Below are 21,980 nucleotides of genomic sequence, written 5' to 3'. Positions count from 1 at the left end.
GCCGCTGGCTTGAGGATGCTGCTGCGGCCCCAGCTGAAGGGTGATGGGAAGAGGGCACCGTAAACCAAGCGCCCCCAGGAGTGTAGCAGCTGCCCTGGGGACAGGCGGGGGAGGCCTTGGAGATAGCTGGGGCCAGGGCCTTGATCATGGAGGTTGGAGAGATGCGCGTTCCTTCCCCTCCCAGCAAATGCAGTTTACCTGAGCGCCCCCAGCTCAGCCCACAGAGGGAGAAGCATCAGCCCCGGGAGGCTCAGCGAGGACAGGTCGGGTAGGACCTCCACGGTCTGGCCAGGCTGGCGCTCGGGCTGGGACGGGTGGCCCTGAGGCATGAAGGTGCCCAGACATCCCTCCCTTTTCTCAGGCAGACTTTCTTGACTCAGCCCGTCTTTGACACACGTAAGGAAGGATTCAGGGGTGGGGGTGGGGGACAGGAAGCTACAAAGAGCCAATCACCCTGCACCGGAGGCTTCAGGGCTGGTTCTTTCCGAGTGTGTGTGCGCGCACCCGCGCGCATCAGCGGGAATTCTGTGATAGAAGCAGCCAGATTCTGGAGGGAGAGAGAGAAGAGGAGAAGATTGAGAGTGGGAGAGACAGACGGATAGAACAGCAGTGGGAGAGAGAGAAGCGCCGCAGAGGGGAGACAGAGGGAGGGAGGGAGAGGGGGAGAAGGAAAGTGTAGGGGAGAGCAGAAAGGGAGAGCGAGCAGAGAGAGGGGAGGAGGAGAAAGCAAGGCTGTCGGAGAGGGCGCGGAGCGGAGCCGGAGCGCGGAGGGAAGGGGCGAGGGCAGGGGGAGCAGAGGCGGAGCCGGGCAGCAGGCGCCCGCCCGCAATCCGGGATCCCAGGGCGCTCTAAGCTCTCGGTTCGGCGACGCACCGGCGCTTGCACGGGAGGTGGCGCGGGCGCCAGGGCTCAGCCGAGCGCGCAGGTGCCGGCCCGGGAGGTGGCGCGGGGCTCCGGGGTGGCCGCGCGCCCCCCGGGGGGCCATGGCGGCGGGGACTGGGGGGCGCGGGGCGGCGGCGGCGGCGGCGCCGAGGGGTTGAGCGGGCGGCGCCATGGCGGCGCCGGGGTGCGGGCCCTGAGGGCCGGCGGCGGGCGCGCACCATGAACTCGTGGGACGCGGGCCTGGCGGGTCTGCTGGTGGGTACGATGGGCGTCTCGCTGCTGTCCAACGCGCTGGTACTGCTCTGCCTCCTGCACAGCGCCGACATCCGCCGCCAGGCGCCGGCGCTCTTCACCCTGAACCTCACGTGCGGCAACCTGCTGTGCACCGTGGTCAACATGCCGCTCACGCTGGCCGGCGTCGTGGCGCAGCGGCAGCCGGCCAGTGACCGCCTGTGCCGCCTGGCCGCCTTCCTCGACACCTTCCTGGCTGCCAACTCTATGCTCAGCATGGCCGCGCTCAGCATCGACCGCTGGGTGGCCGTGGTCTTCCCGCTGAGCTACCGCGCCAAGATGCGCCTCCGCGACGCCGCGCTCATGGTGGCCTACACGTGGCTGCACGCGCTCGCCTTCCCCGCCGCCGCGGTCGTCCTGTCCTGGCTGGGCTTCCACCAGCTGTACGCGTCCTGCACGCTGTGCAGCCGGAGGCCAGACGAGCGGTTGCGCTTCGCCGTCTTCACGGGTGCCTTCCATGCGCTCAGCTTCCTGCTCTCCTTCGTTGTGCTCTGCTGCACATACTTCAAGGTGCTCAAGGTGGCCCGCTTCCACTGCAGACGCATCGACGTGATTACCATGCAGACGCTCGTGCTGCTCGTGGACATCCACCCCAGGTGAGGGCTCTGGGAAGGGCTGCGCGGACTCGGTGGGGGAGGCGTGTCTTTGTGGGAGGAAGGGGGTCCTCGTCTCCCCCAGGCTCTACTGTGTGGCTTTGGGCAAGCCCCTTTAACACCGAGCCTCCATTTCCTTTTTGGAGAACTGAGGTCGGGAGGAAGGGCCACCGTTGCCTGTCTCAAGGCAGGTGCTTAGAGCATCAGCAAAGCAGGACCACCAAAAATCGTGGGTGAAACAAATAGGTACATTTTTGAAGCATTAGGGTAGAGACCACAGAGGAGCCGAACTTTGCTGGACTTTATACTTATTTTATGCTTGTAGTTTTCACTGTAAGTAGCATAGAAAAGGCAGCAATCTCTGCTCACTGCTCTAAATGGTTCTAGTCAGGCCCTGAGAGCGTGGCCCGGATGCTTAGGGCGCTCCTGAAGAGCTCTTCACACGGGAACGTGCTGCTCTGCGGCTCTTTCCTTTCTCTGGCGTCTGGCGCTGCCTCTGTCTCGTCCTGTGTGTGTGAGCCCTCGGGCTGCATCTTCCTCTGTGGGTCCTTAAAGGAGCATCTGAAGGGCTTTGAGGGGACGGGAGTGCTCTTCCTACCTTCCCAGACGGCACTGTCCCGTGTCTCCTGGACTTGAAGCCTGGAAACCCCTGCAGAGGGAGACCGTCATCCTGAGGCTCCGGTGACAAAACCTGCCCACCTTCCACGTTCACCTGGCCTCTGTTTCTCAGGAGGGCAGCTCGGGGCGGGCAGTTCAGGTTCACGTACCCCCCCCCGCCCCTGCCCCTGCCCCTGCCCCTGGGAAGTCCTGCCATCCTTCGGAGCCTCTGGGGAGAGAAGGGGGACACTCTTAGCTGAGGTGTCCTGAGCTCACCTTGGCTTTCCCCCAGAGAAGAGGGGAATGGCCGCTGGTGCCCCTGCAGTAGACTCTGCTGTTTTATATCCTGGTGCCCCAGACGCTAGAAGGGGGGTTTTGGTGTCAAGATGGCGTGAAAAGTGAGGCAGGCAGAATGTATCAGTGTGGAGGAGGCCAGCGGCAGGGAGGGAGCTCGGCTCCTGTCGTGCGGATGCCTCCCCGGCCAGGGAGAAGCTTGTGGCTGAGGGGGACAGACCAGAGGGTCAGTGTGACCAAGAGCTCCTTCAGTTCTGGGGTTTTTCTGCCCACGAGCAATACAAAGAGAAGACCTTGAACGTCACTGCGTCTGAACACAGGACATGTTCCCATGTGTTCCCATGTGTGTGTTCCCGTGTGTTCCCGTGTGTCCATTGTTCCCCTCAGGATGGCCCTTCCAGATTACATGCTGGACCAAAGCTTCTAGTCACAGAACCTTCCTCCCAGAACCATGTACAATATGTACATGTAAATGACACCAGGGCATATGAACCATGTGTGAAATTGTGTGAGCCTCACACACACAGTCCTATGTGTTCATATATCAACTGCATGGGTAACACATCATTCCATGTCACAGGTGTGGCCCTCCTGCACACTGCCACAAAGGCATGCACGGACTCACTGCATGTGGCCATGCATGGTTCAATGTCATTTAAGGATCACAGAGCTATTCCCCTTCCTAGCACCTTGGGGTGGGAGGACCTGACTTTAGAAGGTGCGTCATCCCTAGGACGTGCACGGGGACTGCTCTAGAAGCTGTAGGCAATGTTGTTGAACTCTCGGAACTTGGACAATTTCTACAGTAAGCCCACTTTCCATGAGTCTAACAGCGGAGGAGGGAATGAGATGGGAAAGGAATCAGTTCTTATCTAGACCAGTATAAACCCCGTCCCCGCCCTCCCTCCAACTTCCAGAACAGGAGGGCAGTGGCTCCTTTTCAGCCCATTTAGGATGTAGGGTCGGCTCCAATCCTGCCGGTCTCTCACGGACTCCAGGCCAGACACTGCAGAGAGAGCTCCCGGGGGTGTCAGGAAAAGAGGCGGTTGCTCGGCTGCCCTCCGGTCCTCTCTTCTCTCCTCCACTTCCCTCCGGGGAAATTTGACTGCTTCTGAGCCCAGGAGGCTCTGAGGAGACCCTCTTCCCAGAGCCACAGACAGGGCCCTGCAGGGCCAAGGAGCAATGCCGGCCTACGCTGGGGAAAGGAAGGGCTTCCGGTGGGAGGATTGCCCTCGGCCGGTTCAGACAGGCCCCGCTGGCTGAGGGCTGGCCTGAGGTTATGCAATAGTGGGCAGGTGGGACAGCACTGCCCCATCAGTGACCACAGCCTGCCTTTCTCTGTGGGGTCGGTTCCCAGAGTGAGAGCCTGGGTGGTGGGCCACACGGGAGGGCACCAGCTCCCTGACAGTGGATTCACAGACTTCTTTCTTGGCGTCTCCAAACTCTTCCTTCCCACAAATGAGAAACTGCAGAGCTAACTCGGGGGGGCTGCCCCTAGGTCCCCCGAGCCTTAGGCACTAAGGCTTCAGGAAGTTTCCTGGCCAGTTGGCGCTGGGAGCTGGGGGGCGGGGGGGTGGGGGTCCAGTCCCAGATCAGCAGAAGCCAGGCTTCCTTATCCGGGCAGCCAGGGTGGCAGGTGGAGGTGACTTTGCTCACTGGGAGATTCACTTAACAGCCACCACACTGATGGCCTCCTGGGACTTAATTTTGAGTTCCCTGAGGCCCAGGCTGGCATTTGTCAAGAAGCTCCCTAGTGATGCCAGCTTCCTCCTGCAGAGGGTTAAATGCAGTGAGTGACACACACACACACCCCACAAAAGGTCAGGGACCCTCTGCTCTAAATTAAATCAGGGACCCTGAGAGACGTCGCCCACCCCTGCCTTTCTGGGGTGGTTTCTCGAGTTACTACAATCATAAAGGAACTGGGAACCCACCTGGTCTCCAAGCACTCAGTGTGCTTGGTTCAGTTCTCCCAAACCGCAACTCCAGACCAATTATAACCAGATCCTCTCCCTGGTGCCACCAGAGACATAGGAGGGGAGCCCGGACGTTGGTGCTGCAGCCCTTCTCTCCCCGTCCAGCTGAGGGCGCCACTCACCAGCACAGGTTAATGGCTTCAGACTAGACTGTTGGTGAAGCAAACTCAGTGTGATCAAGGGCTACGGGGGGCTGGCTGAGTGCCGAGCCGGAGGGTGTCAGAATTGTGCCACAGTAGATGGAGGGGTTCTCACTGCGCCCTTGACTTTGCAGATGAGGAAGTTGGGAGCCCCAAGGAAGGAGGACCCTTGCCGTATTTGATAGATCTCGACTGTGGCTTCACCCAAGGCTCACACCTGGGTCTGCTCCTAAGGCTTGCGGATGGGGCGGTAGTGCCAGTGGAGTTTCACAAACCATCCACAGGAATAGTTAGGATTCCAAGTTCAGCTTACAAACTGTTAAACGAAATATGTTCTATCCTCCTACTTTGAGAAATATACATTTATAACACTTGGCAGGGCTGGGTTCAAATTTCGAGTTCTCGGGCTCCTTGGAGTGCAGCCTTGTACATGGCAGGGGGAGCTGAGCTGGCCCCACGCCACAGCCCACCTCACCCCCCCGCCCCGACACCCCAGCATGGAAAGGGGCCTCCTCACACAAAGTGGACACTGCAGGCTATGCCTCCACATGTCACTCACGGATGTCTCCCCTCCGGCCTCAAGCCAAGCACGCGGGTGGCGCAGCCCTCCCTCAGGAGGACGGGCCCAGGGGAGATGCCTGTGCACTTTCTGGAAGCAGGGTCAGGGCATTTGGGCAAAGAATTCCGTGTCCCACGTACCTAGAGCTTGGTCTAGAATGGAGGATGTGGGTTCTGGGTGGGCACATCCCCTTGGCCCTGTGAAGTCTTCATTTCGTGGAGAGGTGTGGGTCCTTCGGTAACCAGGGCCCAGGACAGGGCCCCTCTGGCCAGGTCGAGGGCAAGGCTGCTCACATCAGTCCTAACCCCAAACTCAAGGCTCTTTGCCACCAATCGGTCAGCTCGTTCCTTTGTCTTTTGTTTCATTCTCCAAAACGCCAGAAAGCAAATCTGGATGTCTCTCTGCGTACTCGAGAGCGTGGCTCTCGACTGGCTACCGTCCTCTGGCGATCAGTCAGGACCCAGACCCACCGTCTTGTAGCCACGATCGCCTCATTTACTGACTTTTCAGATATTCCCAGTAGCATCCGTCCCTCTGCTCTATTACGGAAGCTTCCTGGGGAACATGTCTTTGACCCTACATGCCACAGTGCTGGAGGGCTCATCTCCTTTTGGCTCAAGGAAACTCTGTGTCTCATCTCGGCCCTGGGGTCACCCCACACTGGTACAGTGCTTGCACTCCGAGCAAACGAACCCAGGCAGGAGAGTTTTGGGCCTCTCACCCTCTGCACTGCAGATTCTGCTGGGGAGTCCAAGGACTCCAGCTGCCACCATCAGGCCCGGGAATATCTGGGCGTTAGCGTAGCTAGACACAGCGTGCCCATGGCTCAGTGACCCAATGGGGGGACACCCTAGATTTTGGTGTCAGGAGACCTGGAAGGAGTCCTGGTCTGTCTTGAACTTACTTTGCAGTCCTGGGCATGGCATAAACCTTTCTGGCTCTCCGTGTCCTCTTCTGCAAGTACGTACAATGACTGCTTACAGGGCTGCGAGAGTTCAAGGAGCTCAGTTTTGCAAAGCTACGGCGGGAAATAAATGACAGCAAGTGCAAAGTGATTTTACTATGTTGTTGTTTTCGGAGCTGGTGAGCTGCTCTCATACTGGGCTTAAACAATACTAACGATAAGCCAGAGAGCTGCGCTGCTCCCCTCGGAGCCTGGGGGGCTGCCCTGCTGTCCTCTTGCTGCCGCCTCCCTGGTCTCACCTGGACACGGGGGTGGGGGGCACTGGGCACAGCAGTCGGGTCCATTCTCTTCCTTTGCAGGAGTTCAGGGATGCAGCCACGTGGTTCCAGACTGGGTGTCAGGAACTGGTGCTGGCCCTGCCTGCAGCCCACTCTCCAGGTGGGCAAGTCCCTGTCTTCTTTGAGCCTCAGTTTCCCCATCTGTGAGCTGGGTTGGCTGGGTGAGAGCATCTTTCATACTACACAGGACTGTAGAGCCTAGCCAGCCCGCCCCAGAGCAGACACATGACCAGGCCCACGTGGATGTTAGCCGGGCGCAGCACCCATCCCACACACCCACTGTGCTCCCACAGCACGCCAGGTGCCACTGAAATTACGGAATAGCATCCGTCGCGCCCTGGAGACCCAGAGAGGGTTGCAGAACCAGCACGAGAGCCCAGACGCAAGCTCAGACCTGTCTGGCAGAGTTCCTGGTCGCAGCGCTCTCTCTCTCTCTCCCTCCCTCTCTCTCCCTCTCTCTCTCCCTCCCTCTCTCTCTCCCTCCCTCTCTCTCTCCCTCCCTCCCTCTCTCTCTCTCTCTCTCTCTCTCTCCCTCCCAGCTACCCTTGTAAATGCAGCAAGAGAATTTTTGTCGTGTTAGGGATCCCAGTGGTTTGGGGGTTCAGGGTAGTGCTGGCACATAGTCGTTGTTTTATAAATATATGCTGAATGGATAATAATTAGCATCTGCACTTAAGTGCTTACTCTGAGTCAGCACTGTCCTAGGTACTTTCTGGGTGTTGACTCAGTTAATCTCAACAGAACCCTACCAGATAGGTACCCGTATGATCCTCATTTTAGAGGTGGGGAAGCTGACGCACAGAGAGGCTGGGTAACTTGCCTAAGGCCACACGACAAGTAAGTGGGGAGGCCTGGATTTGAACCCAGAGGTGTGGCTCTGGCACTGCTCACATGCTTACCGCTTCCCTGTCAAGCAGACAGGGTTCATGGAAGTGTGCATGGCCTGACAGCCACTGACGAGTCTTGCTTTGTCTGAAAAGCTCAAGATTTTTAAAGTCTCACTTTAAAAAATCTATTCTAGAGCAGATTTCTACTAGCATCTCTCTTGAGAAGGTCACTTAAAAATGATTGAGTCTAATTTTCCTAAGATGCTTTTAAGGGTTGTTCAGTAATTCAAAGACATACACTCATTAGGTGTTTTCTGGGTGTAAGGTGTTGAGCTTTGTACTGTGGGGACCCAAGGAAGGAATGTGTGTGCAGAGTGCTTGCTATTTTATCCTTCTCTCCTGTACAAAGCTTTGCAGGAACAAATAAAATTAATTTCCTGTAGGATTTTACAGCGTAGAAGAGTGACATTGGTTATTCTAGCCTCTAAAGTGGCCGTTTTATTCCTGTAGGGTCACTGAAATGTTTCTGTGTATCCTTCCGAAGACCTTCAAAGCTTTAACCAACATCTGTCTTTAAATATTCCTCAGGGCTTTGGGGCAGGATTGTCTGGTGTGGCAGGTGGAGGACTGCTTCTCCTGGGGAGACAGCTGAGTCCTCAGACCCTCAGCAGGAACCCAAGTCCCTCCTTGAGGGCAGGGGCCGGGGAGGGCAGGGGAAGCTCCTCACTCCTTAAGACCTTGGTAGCTGGTGAGGCACTTCAGTCCCTGATAAATGGTAGCTCTAGTTATAAGTCATCACTATGAAATCTTCCACAGATAAGTGAGGAACCAAATTCAGAGAGGTTGAGTGACTTTCTTGAGGCCACACAGCTATGAGGGCACAGCTGGGACTAGGACACATAGCCAGCACTTGTTCAGTCCTCAGGATTATTCTAAATGTCTGGGAAATGGATAACATGGTCAGGGCCACAGACTGGAGGAGGGCCCGGCCCCAGAGCACCACCGGTTTCTCTCGTGTTCCCTTCATTCATTTACGATGACTTTGGTGCTCATTTTCGAGGAGATGCCCAGAATGCTGTACTCCTCTCGTGGGGTGAGTGTACTGTGATGCCTCAGGACACCCAGCTCAGGCCCCAAATCTCCAGCAACTCCTACATCGATTACTGAGAGTTTGGGGGGAAGTATTTTCATATTAAACAAGCAGTCCTGTGTCATGGAGAATGTGCCAGACACATTGCTAGGTTGACCAGTGTCCCGATTTGCCTGGGACTGCAAGGGCTCCCAGGATGTGGGACTTTGAGTTTGAAAACCAAAACCATCTCAGGCAAACCAAGATGAGTTGGGCACCTCACTGAACACAGACCTCCAGGGTAGGGACCTAAGCCTTCTCTCCACGCCACCTGTGTTGTGCGTATGTCACAAGAGCCACAGGACTTTGGGAGAGGACACTGCAGACACCCGACGCAAATGGAAAGGGAGGAGACTTCAGACTGAGTCTCGCTGTGTGGCTTCAGGCAAAGTCGCCCCTCTGTCCCCGCCCCTCGACTTGTATTTTTCAGATTTTCTGAATGAGGTGATGCCCCAGGGCCTCCCCAGGGATGTGTGATGACCCCAGTGAATTGACAGATGACACTCAAGGCTCCAGAGTCAGATGGCCTGGGTTCAGCTACGGCCATCACTTAGGGAGACCAGCCATCCTGGGTTGCCCGAGATGGAGGGGGGATCCTCAGACGCAGGCCCTTCTGTTTCTAAAACCAGGACGGTCCTGTGTAAACCATCCAGGCTGCAGGACCTTTAGTGCTAAATCTGGGACAGTGCCGGTTATCCGGGACAAGTTGGTCACCCTACTGCCACCCCTCACCAGATCACTGTGTGATCCTGAGCCAGTTGCTTAACCCCTCTGAGCCTCAATCTCCCTCCTTATCTGAAAACATGAAGATTACAATTGTATCAGTCCTTTGCTTATAGAGATGTGAGTATCAAGCAACAAGTGCATATGAACCCCCATCACAGTATCTAAGATGACACATATTAAAGACTCAAGAAATGTGAGTTATTAATATTAGCTATTAGAAATTAATTCATAATGTTAGTCATGAGTAAGACCATTTCAGCCAGTATGAAATCTGTCTTTACTGGGCCAGACTCCAGTTCCCAACTGTCTAAGTTCCTGAAAAGACACAAGTCAAGGGAAGAAAACTTCCTGCAAGAATTTCAGGGGGCTTCAGTCCAAACTCACATAGCATTGTCCCTCTGTGATCAGGAATCGGATAAAGAAGAGTCTCGATTAAGTATGAAAACGATGGTTCTTGTGGAAGGAAGGAGAGGCTGCCCTGGCGTTCGTGCTGCTCACGGACCTGGCTTCTGTTGAACAGACTGACCTAATTGAGGTGCCAGGTCACTGCAGCCCAAGCCTGTCTCTGCCAAGTTATCGTCACTCCTGGGCAACTCTGTCCACAGTCCTCCTCCCCGTCCAGTTTTGGAATCATGTGATTTATTTGAAAAGTAAACAGTAGAAACACATGCCCACGTTGGGCCCCATGGTCTGGCGCATGTGAATCCTTACGGCCCGGCTCGTCTTTACGTGCGTGCGCCTTGGCCGTGGAAGTGGACAGACCGGCTGTTGCTTGTGCATTTCCCCATGGCTGCAGGAAAACGGTTGCAAGAACCACTGCTCCCAGGTGGCGTGAGATGTCAGTTCTCGAAAGGCCGGAGCAGAGTGGAGTCAGGAGCAGGGTGTGGTTAGAGGCGTAGGTGGCCATCCGCGGAGCCGTGGCCCCGATTCTCTAGGGACCTGGCCGTCCCGTGGCTTCACCGAGCCTCGTCTCTGGACAAATCAAGTGACTTCTCCTTCAGTCACCTCATAATGCGTTACCTGTAGCTCCGGGCAGGGCTGAGGCTTTGGGATGGAAGAAACAGGGCTGAAGGTGTGGAGGAAAGGAAGCCCTGGGCCACACTGCACACAGAGTCCAGGCCATCCCAGCTGGAGAGGACCAGCTTTCAGTCACATGGACACGGGTTCAAGTCCCGCCTCCACTTACCAGCTGAGCAAATCATTTGGCCTCACTGTACTCATGGTCTTCATTGTAAAACAGGGCAGGTAAAATCCACCTGGCAGGTTCAACTGTGGTGAGATAAGAATTAGATATTACTTAGGGAGTGTGGACTCGGGCTGGCCCATAGCACGTGATAAGTGAAGGATATGAGTACTAATAATGAGTATATTTGCACTTGCTCGGGTGCTGTGCTAATCGCTTCAGCTGCTTCACGCATTTAATTCTCAAAGCAGCCCTTTGCGGCGTCTTGTTATATTAGTATCCACATTTTACAGATGATGACCCTGAGGCTTAGTGATGTCACACAAGGTGCCCAAGGTCACGTGCCTACAGCTCAGACTTGAGCTCAGGTCTTTCTGGCTCCATGGTCAAGTTCCTACACTCGCGGCCACTGCCTGCGTGTACAAATAGTAACTCGCTGTGACCTGGCAGGCCCCCCCCATGACTCACCTGACCATGACTCCACTTTTTCCTCTCTCACACGCAGTGTGCGGGAACGCTGTCTAGAGGAGCAGAGGAGGCGGCGGCAACGGGCCACCAAGAAAATCAGCACCTTCATAGGCACCTTCCTCGTGTGCTTCGCACCCTACGTGATCACCAGGTGAGCTTGGCGAGCGGGACACGGGCTTGGGGCAAGTGGGGCGGGCACGGGGCTCTGGAGAGCGAAGCAGGGCCTGCGTGGCCTTTCGCCGTGGCCAGCCTTGCTTGGCCACATGTCTTCCAGAGGCTGGATCAGGGGATGAGAGTGAACTTGACAGGTTTAGCGAGAAGGGCACACACTTTTTCTCTTCAGCCTCAGATTCTTTTGGATTAGACTCCGGACCGAAAGGCAGTGAGACTCTCTCCCACTTGATCTCCAAATCACATCATTCTAACCCTCAGTCCCCAACCGCAGGAGACCCGAAAGGAGACGACAGGAGAGGAAAGAGAGGGGATAGCACCCTGCAGGGACTGGGTTCTTACTGCCCACTGAGTGCAGGAAAGCCCAACTCGGCATCCTCAGCCCGGACACCCTGCAGAGCCAGTGCCACGTGCCACCTGCATAGGGACCAGGGAGCATGCTGCATGGGCCCACCTGTCCCACGGCTCCAGGGATCTGCCCCTGTTAGTTCAGGCAGTGTGAGCTTGTCACGTTCTCTCCCAATCCCAACCCCCCATGCCGGCCAAGGTTGCAGTGCGCTGGCCTCAGGGCTGTACGTTCCAGAAGCCAACCTGCTCCAGCTACAGAATTTTCCTCACACGTTGAAGCCAGCAAAAAAAAAAAAAAAAAAAAAAAAAGTATCACCCACTCAGTTTTGCTCACTGGAGGGGCAAATACCCACACAAATTAGTATCCAGAATGGCTTAGCTGTTTGGGAAGGTGACAATAAAAAGGACTTTGATGTTCTTTTAGGAGGTGGACGTGGAGCCTGGGAAGTAGGATCTGTGCAGGGTCTTGTGTGCACGCACGTGCCTCTGTATGGAAGAGAGGGCGCACGGCCCATCCCCTTGCATCCCCCGGCATCCTCAGTTGGCAGGGACATGGAAGGGACGCCCTGCCTCAGCGTCCCCCAGAGTCGCGCTCTGGAGAGGAGGGGCTCAATGTGCCCAGGTCCCCCTGTCTTTCCCTGTCCCTACTCATACTGAGGTGAAGCCTGGCCCCCCATCCTGCTTTCTGCAGCCCAGGAGAATGTCCTCTACTAACAGAGGCCCTCCCAATTTGCAGACAGTGAGCTGGGGTTCCCCAGAGCAGCCCCCATTCCCCAGACACCACAACCCCAGAGTGTCTGTCACTGTCTTTTCTGTGCATGCCACTCTCTCTGGGGGAAAGCCAGGGGGCCTGCATTTCACTTTAAACATAGGACGTAGGACTGTCTGCAGGTCTCTTCATGGGTCTGCCCCAGGCAGAGCAGAGCCATCAATTCTTCCTTCTAGAACTGCCCGCTAGACCTCAGCGCTCCTGACATTTCTCCATGGGAGACCGTCCTGTGCGTCGTAGGATGTTAGCAGCATCTCTGTCGTCTACCCACTACCCGCCAGTAGCACCTCTTCCCTCCTGCTCCCCAGTTTTGACAACTAGAAAATCTAGTCAACCTGGGGACCAGAATCACCCCCGGGTGAGAGCCCCTGGTCTAGGCCTGCCACGTCCAGCCAGGACGCCAAATACCATGTCATAGCATCTGATAGGGAAGCGTCCCAGGCTTCTGAGGCAGGAGCGAGTGAAGTGGGCTTGGCTCTGCCCGGGGACAATCCCAGCAGAAGGGACAGCATGAGCCAGGTCTAGAGCCCTGCACGGAAGCCACCAGCCACAGGTCCCTTTGAAGCACTTGAACATGGCTTGTGCAACCTGAGATGTGCTGTAGGTGTAACATGCACACTGGGTTTCCAAGGCTTAGCAAGACTGTATATATATATATATATAAAATTAAAACTTTTTATATTGATTCCATAGTGAAATGGTGAAATCTTGGATATATTGGGTTAAATAAGATTTGTAATTAAAATTAATTTCACGGTTTCTTTTCCCACCTGCGGCTCACCTTCTCTTTCTGTTGGGCAGGGCTGGCCTGTAGTCAGGGAATCTGGGGTCTAGGTGTGCCGATGCCCTTGCTCCCAGCTCCTTTTTTCCCTTGACCTCTAGCTGCCCGTATCATCCTTTTCTGACCAGGAACCCATTGGTTCCCAGGATCGCCCTTCCGGCCGCGCTGCAAGAGTGCTCAGAAGTCCCTCCCTCCCTCCAGCGCCCTGCTCGATGTTGGAGTTTCTAAGCAGTGGCCAAATCAGTGTCTTCCTCTGTGGGGTCAGGTGCATTGAGGCAGGAGTCCTCGGAGGGTCTGAATGAGGGGACATCAGGTCCCAACGCTGGGTGACAGTGTTGCGGCAGAAGGTCCTTGTGCTTAATCCTCTTGAAATCACGCCCCTCTGGGACCACCTCCCTCTGTCCACACCCCCATACCCCCCCTGCCGTGACCGCAGGGAGAAGAGATTCTGATGAGGTGCCTAGTCTCTGTGGCAGCTGGGCCCCCAGGCACACCCCAGGGAGATGGACACCTGTGAACTTGCTCTTTGCATGCAGGGGAGCCCCCTGGGCTCCAGGTGTGTGCTGGGCACGGCCAGGATCACACCAGAGCTATACTTCCACCACCAGGGCAGAAAAACTGCCAAACGGGGTGGGCTTGGATGGGGGTGAGGCAGGATTTGCTCTGACACCCACCTTCAAGGAGCCTGACCCAAACTCGCCCATCTTACGCTGAGTCCGTGCTGAGAAGCACACAGTGATTGTGGGGGGAAATCAGCATCTAGTAAGGAACCCATAAAACAACCCACGCAAGGCATTCACCCTGGTATATCCTACTGTCGCCAGCACTGGAGTCGGGACCGTGCGCACTCTGGGCAGCAGCTGATTCTCCTGCTGTTCTCAAGCTGGTTTCCGAGTGCAGACAAAATCACCCCAGTCTCAGAAGAAGCTGAAATCAGACTCTGCTCTGGAAATGTCGTTGAGAATTTAACGTCTTGGAGGAATTGATTCCTTATGGAGAACCTAGAGCTGTGGGTTATGGAAGTGGAAGTTTCCTTAGCAGTGTCTCATCCCGGGAGGGCGAGCTGATTGCAGGCCACCTGGGATCCACTGCCTGGGGCAAAGCCCACGTGTGGGGCCCCTTGCCCTGCACTGTTCTGCTTCTCTGACGGCATGGGGGTTCCCTCCCAGAGGATATAGGAGGGCACTTTGTGCCATGACCCCCTCAGAACCAGGAAGCTGCAGCTTCTGAGATGATAAGGTCAAGGTGTTCATGCGTCACTTAAACCCCTCACTGAGCTGTCAGTGCAGAAACCGCTATTTCCCGAGACTCCCCAGGGACAACCTCTATCCAAGCAGCCCGCCTTGCTACTCCCCCCATTGGAGCCTTATAGATGGAGACGTACACAAGCATGTGGGCTCACCTCAGGCCAACCGTGGGGAATGCTGGGAGCTGGCAGAATCAGAATGTCGAGAGAGAGAAGGGGCTTGTGCTGCGACACCTGCCGTCCCTCTAAGTTGATCAGGAAGGTCCGGCTGGCAGGGAGGAGGGCCCTTCTCTTTATTCCCAGTCTATTCACATCTGCCTGATAACTTTCTCAGACTGGGAAGCAGCATTCTTGGGTCAAGAACCATTCAAGTCTTCCAGTAGATTCTCAGGCTTCCCTTACTGGAGAACGTGGAGTCTTTATAACCATACCTATCACTCATTCGACACTTGTAATGTACCCAGGAGGTACCAGTACATACCCGATTGTGCCTAGCACAGCTGTCCTGCAAGGCGAGTGCTAGAGTCCTCATCTTACTGAGGGTCAGCGAGGTGAGATGAGTGGCCCAAGGCCACAGGAGTAGTAACTGGCAGAGCCAAGGGTTAAAGGTCAGTGCCAGGTCTGTTGGCGATAATTTAGCCCTGTGGGCATGTTACATCTCCGAAGCCTGGGGACCCGGCACTGAAAATGTAGAAATGCTTATCTGCAGGCTTTTGATCCAACTTCCTATTCCCAGGCATCTTGGCAGGAACCCAGACATAGTATCCAGCCTCCTGGGGGTAAAGGCAGGTAGGTGAGTGAGTTGTTTCACCAGAAGCAGCTGTGGGTTCGCGTGGAGTCACCTCTGACCTCCCACCTGGCTGACAGCAACTTGTGTGGACCTGGAGTGGGGCTCAGAGCCATCGTCAGACTCGGTGGACTAACGCTGACTGTGAAGCCAACACCTCTCAGAAAGACAGTCCCCAGCTGCACCAACCAGCCGAAGAGCCCCTTGCACCTGCACTTTGTGGCCCGTCAGATGACAGAGGGACACTTTGGCAACCTCCACCCTCGCTCTTAATAGGAGTCACTACCTTCTGTTCACACACTCACACCAGTTCCCAGGTCCTCAAAGCCTTAGCGGGTCACATCGGGCTCTTTCCAGAGTGTCTGAGCATGGTCTGAGGACTTGCAAGACATTCGCCTCCAAAAGCTCTAATTACGTTTTTCTGAATTAAAACGTACACGTCTAGAAGCATGTGTGAGGCTATTATCTCTGCAGCGGTTCAGGCTTACAAATAATTACGGTTGTCCCAGATCATCGGAGTGGGGCTTTGAGGCATTTGTGGATCAGACAGCACCATTATTGTGGCTTTTCCGAGTCACAGAATTATGTCAGCGAGGTTTAATATGCAGGTGGCTGTCTGGTGTTAATATTCTATTAATAAAATGCCTTTTCCCTGCTAATGTCTCATGAACATTTAAAACTCCAGCTTATTACTTATAGCTCTTCAAATATGCAGACCGGATTCTCCAGAAGTCTTCTTGGGAAGACATTGGGCTTGCTTCCCAAAAGCTATTCTGTGGCCCACGTTGCATTTGGTGCACAGCATCTGTGTGTGTGTGTGTGTGCGTGTGTGCGTGTGCGTGTGCGTGTGTGTGTGTGGCAGCGGGGAGAGATGATGGACGCACAGGAGCTGTAAAGAGCGGGTGTGGATTTACCTCTTTAAATTCAAGGTTGACAGTAAAGGCCTTGACTGCCCCCTGGAACCGAGTCAAGGAGCTGGGAGGGGCAGCCTGGCACCAGGAGGGCCTGTGGTCTCTGGTGCCCACAGTCCAGGGTTCAAATCCTGGCTCTTCTACGTCCAGGCCATGTGGCCTTGGCCCGTCACTTTGCCTGGGTTCCTCCTCTGTAGTGTGAAGCACAAGCAACACCGTCGAAGGGGGCGGGTGGGAGGTGCTTGAGACAATGTTTGTCAAGCGGCTGCCAAAGCCCTGAGCCTCTGGGGACACAGAGGAGGAGCTGGGTCTGGGCTACTGGTATTACGGGTCTTGTTCTCATCCCCAGAATTTAGTTTCTTTGGAGAGTCCATTGTCGAGCAGAATTGAGACATTGGTTTCTCTGGGGGGTCCGAGAATGCCTGAGAGTTCTGGCAAGAGTACCCCATCTTCCTCCCGGGACCAGGAGGGTCAGGCCGGCAGGGGCGGGTGAGAGGTCACTGTGGGTGAAGGGCCAGGGGGCCGGCTTCCTGGCCTGTCAGTCCTCTGCTGTGACAGCCAGCACAGAGACTTCCCGTGACCCAGATCAGAGGGCCCTGTGCTAAGAGAAAGGACATGGCTCCTTGGAGGAGTCCCCCCGAACAAATACAGGGCTACGGGGTGCAGAGGGGGGGCAGACACATAGGACTTGGGGTGGCGGGAGAGGATGGGTATCTGTTCTGTGTCACCCTGAGTCAGAAAAATACCCATCTCTGTGCTCTGCTTCCGATGTGGTCCCAGGCCACACCCCGCGGCATTTCACACCTCCCACCCCAGCCAGGCTCTGACCAGACGTCCCCAGGTGCTCACAGCGCGTCTCTGAACCACCTGCGTCAGAGTCACCTGAGATGCTTGAGAAAGCAGACTCCTGCCCTGGCTTCCCCTGCCCTTGTCCTCCCGCCATCAACCCTCCGCCTGACCTCTCAGCCCAGGGGATCCTCGCGGGAGCTGTGTCAGGCTGTCTGGGGCAGGCATGTGTGCACTGTGAGCGTGGAAGCATAAACGTTTCCCCCTGAACGGAGCCTGATGCCTGAGGTTTCTCCAGCACATACCTCAGGCGGTGCATGGAAAGTCACCTTGGTGCTTAATGGAAGGTGGGGGCAGGGGGCAGGGAGTGCTGGTTGCGGGAAAAACTCTGCTTCCCGGAGGGCAGGGAGGGGGCAGTGCCCTGCTCCGGGGGCTGCTACCTCTGCAGACCCCAGGGACTACCCTTAGTGCTCACGGGCTCCAGGAACTCCATGGGGCTTGGTGCTATGTTGGTGTTATGACCAGGGACCCACAAACAACCGGATCCTGCCTAACAACCCCCTGCATCCCCACGGGGTTCCTTAGCGGATGTGGATCTGTTTCCCAGCACTGCCGCCGTAACTAGCTTCCACTAAGTGGCTTAAACAATAGAAATGTATGGCCTCAGTTCTGGAGGCTGGAAGTCCAAGATCAAGGTGTTGGCAGGGTGGTTCCTTCTGAGCCTGTGAGGGAGAGTCTGTTCCAGGCCTCCCCCTGAGTTTCTGATGGTGAACTTGCAATCTTTAGTGTTCCTTGGCTTCTAGAAGCATCACCCCATCTCTGCCGTCATCCTTTTGTGGCGTTCTCTTGGCGTGCATCTGTGTCCAAACTCCCCCCTTTTGTAAGGGCACGGTCACATTGGGTTAGGGGCCCACCGTTCTCCATTAGGACCTCACCTTAACTAATTACATCTGCAACTACCCTATTTCCAAATAAGATCACACTCTGAGGTGCTGGGGGTTAGGACCCCAACACATGAATTTGGGGAGACATAGTTCAACCTACAACAGGGAGCTATAGCGAAAGGAAACAAAGTCCCACTTTCTTAACACCTGAGCCCAATAACCCCTAAACGCAGGGCTCTTGGGGCAGAGCTGGGGGCAGGGGCAGGAGACGGGAGTTCAATAACCCACCATGGTTCGTAGCAGAGAGAGAAGAGGCAGAGCATGGCAGGCACCTAGCAGCACACGGTGACCCTGCTCCCGTAGAAACTGACTGATCAGAATAATAAGGGCCCTTTCCTGGAGGGGAGGGTGTTTGGAGGAGATGAGCAGAGCTGGCTCTGGCATGAGAAGTTGGGCTGCAGTGTTCCCTTTCTAAAAGGTCATCTGGAGGGGCCCAGATGATCATTCCCTGCCCAGATCTAGCATTAGAAAGAAGCAGTTGTAGCAATACGGAAGTCCCTGCCCCTGCCCAGTCCCCTTAAACAAGTGGGGACTTGGAACTGTCAGAGCTGGAACAGAGCAAAGCCGGCCACAGCAGGCACATGGCAGAGGGGTCCACGTGCCCAGGAAAATAAAAAAGCGGGTCGGCCAGCCACATCCGGTGGCAGAAGGGAGCATGCTAGCCTGCTCTAGCTAGCATGCCAGCCTAGCTTCAGCCTGGCCCGGGGGCCACACGGGAGCAGTGCCCAGGCCCAGACTGATCCAAAGCATCTCTTTGCCTGGAGGCCTTGATGGAGGCCAGATGCGGGCTTTTCAAAGCAGAAGTCGTGTACACTGTGGACGGGGCAAGTGACAGAAGTGCTGGGTAGCCCATAACCACTTCATGGAAGGGGGATTCTTGGGGTTGGAAGGGACCTCAGAACGCATCCTGTCCCATCTGCAATGTGGAGATTTGAATCCCATCGTGGCACCTAGACAAAACATGGGCTGCAGTTCGATGGAACTGGGTTTCCCCGTGGAGGAGAAGCCGGCTTGCTGCTCAATCTCTCTGAGCCTTGATTTCTTCGTCTGTAAAATGGGACTAACGATGCCCATTCTGCAGAGAATAATTGTAAGGTTAGAGATTGTGCACATCACGTATCTGGCCCACAGGAGATACTTAACTGGGAATTATTATTACTGAGCCAGGCAAGTTCAGATCTTACATAAAATCTCTGAGAAGCAAAGGCAACCGATGTTACCTCTTAATTATCTAAATGGTGAAATTTTAAATTGTCCCAAATAGTTTTACTCTGTGAAACCTGCGGAACCTGCAAATAATCATTTTGATCTTGCTGGATGGTTTGATGATATTTGACTCGATAAATCCTCCTGGGAGAGCCAAAATGCTCAGCCCGAATCTAGCAACATATGGAAGACGAGACATTCTGGAAAAGCAGTTTGGCATCCCATAGCAACAACGCGTTGGTATTCAGCTGTTTCATTGTTATTATTAGGTGTGAATTCTAAACTCGGGGGGTTTTGTTCCCTTAAATTCATCACTTCCCAAAGTAGATTTCTTAAAAGTACAGATTTCTCAAATGCCAACAGCTCCATTTCCCCATTCGGGCTCCCAAGGACAGGAGCAAAACCATGGTGGCATTACCCCCTCGGCGTCGGTGGGCAAGAGTGGATAGTGGTGCTGGAAATGGGACGCCTAATAGAAGGGCCTCAGAATGGATTCATTAAGGATCTATTCGAAAAGGGGGTCATTGCAGTGGGGGATCTCATCCCACCAGCTTCCTCCTCCTTCCTCTCCCGGGCTCGTCCTCACAACCTCAGCCCAAAGAAGCCCAAAGAAGCCTTCAGGAAAATCACTGAAGTTGGCAGCCCGGAGTCACAGCCCAAGCTCAGTCCTTTCCGGACCTGGGCTCTCACCTGGGCAGCCCTCCAAGCTGAGAGCCACCGCTGCCTTCCATCTTGCTGACCTCCATGCCCTCCCCCCGCCAGGTAGAACACAGGTGCTAGCTCCCAGTCTGAGCACAGAGGCTGGATTTTCCTCTACCACTGACTTGCTCGGTGATGTTGGGCAAGCCCCTCCTCTGTCTGGGCCTCGATTTCCTCATTTGACAGTGGGTGGGTAATTTATAATCTCTAAGTTCTCTCTCAGCTCTGTGGCCCTTTCTACCTTATATTAATGCTGGGTAACATCTAAATATGGCCAGGGGTGCTGGACACACTTGGGAGAAAAGAATAAATGGCTTGATTTGGGAGAATTCCGTTTACACAGAGGAGGGCTTTTAGTACCTCACAGCCTGGCCTTAGCACCACTGAATGGAGCTGTTCGATGGATACCTGGAGGACTCTCAGAACTGTGCCCCTTTGACACAGGAGCTGCCTCTTCCCTCACCTTCTTCCAAAGAATGAGGGTCACTTTAGGGTACCCTGACTGCTGCTATAGCCAGCGGCCACCAGAATCCCAACCCTGGGAAGAAGCTTTTCCCACCAGCAGATTCTTTCCTGATGCAAGACATACTTTGAGCTTTGATGAATATTTGCAAAATTAATCTCAGCCCTTCCTCCCAGGCAAGCTCCCGTGGACGGCGGAGCTAGGATCTGAAGCCAAGAATCAGTCTGTCCCAGTTACAATGATCATAGACGTGACCTTATTCAACTCCCCCTTTTTCGTAGAAAACACCCAGGCCCCAAGAAGGGAAACAACTTGCCCAGGGTCACACAGCAGGTCAGCTGCACAGCCGGAGCAAATGGCCAGGGTGCAATTAGCTATTAGTGCAATTCTTAGATCAGCTTGGGTGCCTGGGTTCAAATCCCTGCCTTTACAGTTTACTGGCAAACTATCAGTACTTAACCTCCTTGGACGTCTATTTCCTCACATGTAAACTGGAGATGTCTAATCTTCCAGGGTTCCACGAAATCACGTGTAAAGTGCGTCCTTAGCCCAGTACCTGGACTAAAAGAAGCGCCTGGAGAACGGCCACCATAGTTATGGTTGTAAATTGCTGTTGTCCTTGTCGCGGGAGGAGGAAGCCTCAGAGAAACTGAAGCGCGGCCGGGAAGGTGGGGTCAGGGGCTCAGGCTGGAGCCTGGGATGCGCCCAGCTGCGCTCTCGTAACGAACGCCCTCCCCGTCTCTGTCCGCAGGCTGGTGGAGCTGTCCTCCGCGGTGCCCATCAGCTCCCACTGGGGGGTGCTGTCCAAGTGCTTGGCCTACAGCAAGGCCGCATCTGACCCGTTCGTGTACTCCTTGCTGCGACACCAGTACCGCAAGAGCTGCAAGGAGATTCTGAACAGGGTCCTCCACAGGCGTTCCCTCCGCTCCTCCGGCCTCACCCGGGACTCCCACAGCCAGAACATTCTTCCGGCCTCTGAGTGAAGGACGCTGCTGCTGCTGCTGGAGAGCTTGGAATGAGACGGCTGGTGAGAAGAGGGGGCGGGAGGGCTTGGGGCGCCTGGGCGGACTCCACCGGCCGCCACCATCCGGCGAGCCCAGGGATTCCGGTTCCCTGTCTTCGGGGGAGGGGCTCCGAAGCCTGCTTCCTGCTTCCTCGAGGGCAGATGTTGAACTGTCCCTGTTTATCACCAAAGGATGACCAAGGGACATGCTGTGCGCTGGCTTTTCTCTTGGAGAAGCTCCTTTGAGCTCCTAGAGTCACCAGAGACTCCCCAGGAGTCACACCCCGTCCGGTCATGATCAAGGACACACAGTGCTGGTGGCAGGTGGGGAAGCATGGCGTCCACCTGCTCACTAAGCCCTGGACGCTGGGCTCCATGCTGAAGAAAAGTGGTGACCCCCGTGGGGCATCAGTCACGCTGAGAGTGAGGCTGGCAGTGGCCCTTTAGCCCCACATCTGGCATGGCCACCCTTCTCCACATGTCGTGGTGGCTGCCTTAACCCAAATATCGTTCAGCTGGAACTCACTGACTTGTGCTCGGCTGGGACCCTTGGGCCCCCACGTCCAAGGGGAAAATGTTTGCCGACTAGTATTGCCCAACTCTTGCTGACAAGTTGTCTTAGAAATGGCTATACTGGATTCAACTTTTATCCCTCTCTTCCCTCCCCCTCCGCCCCAAAGCTAACATTTGTGTGTGTAGACAATCTTAGCATGAAACTGGTTTAAATAAGCAGTTATTACTACATGTAATAATGTTCTTTGAAGTCTGACCCGAAGTCACCTTCTTCTGATTCACATGTCATAACTGTTGGAGCAAAGGAGAGGCAGGAGGACAGTGTCTGGCAGGTCCCCCACGCCGGTTTGTGACCTGAATTTGCAGGAAGCGTTTCACCTTGTCTCACACATCTTGTCCAGCGTGTTCTCTTAGGTGATTGGACAAGAACTGACCTGAGCAGGGTT

General features: G+C 55.2%; 1 protein-coding gene across 1 annotated transcript; it reads left to right on the top strand.

Annotated features, from left to right (window-relative positions):
• Window positions 1-1,101: 1,101 nt before the first annotated feature.
• GPR26 (G protein-coupled receptor 26) lies at window positions 1,102-21,001 on the top strand (the record flags this gene model as incomplete). The annotated part of the gene is made up of 3 exons (XM_079900433.1): window positions 1,102-1,769; window positions 10,945-11,058; window positions 20,770-21,001. 3 exons carry the CDS (start codon window positions 1,102-1,104, stop codon window positions 20,999-21,001), a joined length of 1,014 nt encoding a protein of 337 aa, XP_079756559.1.
• Window positions 21,002-21,980: the final 979 nt, after the last annotated feature.

Source organism: Stenella coeruleoalba (genome assembly GCF_951394435.1).
Source record: "Stenella coeruleoalba genome assembly, chromosome: 16".
NCBI lineage: Eukaryota > Metazoa > Chordata > Mammalia > Artiodactyla > Delphinidae > Stenella > Stenella coeruleoalba.
This window is presented reverse-complemented; position numbering and strand designations above follow the sequence as displayed.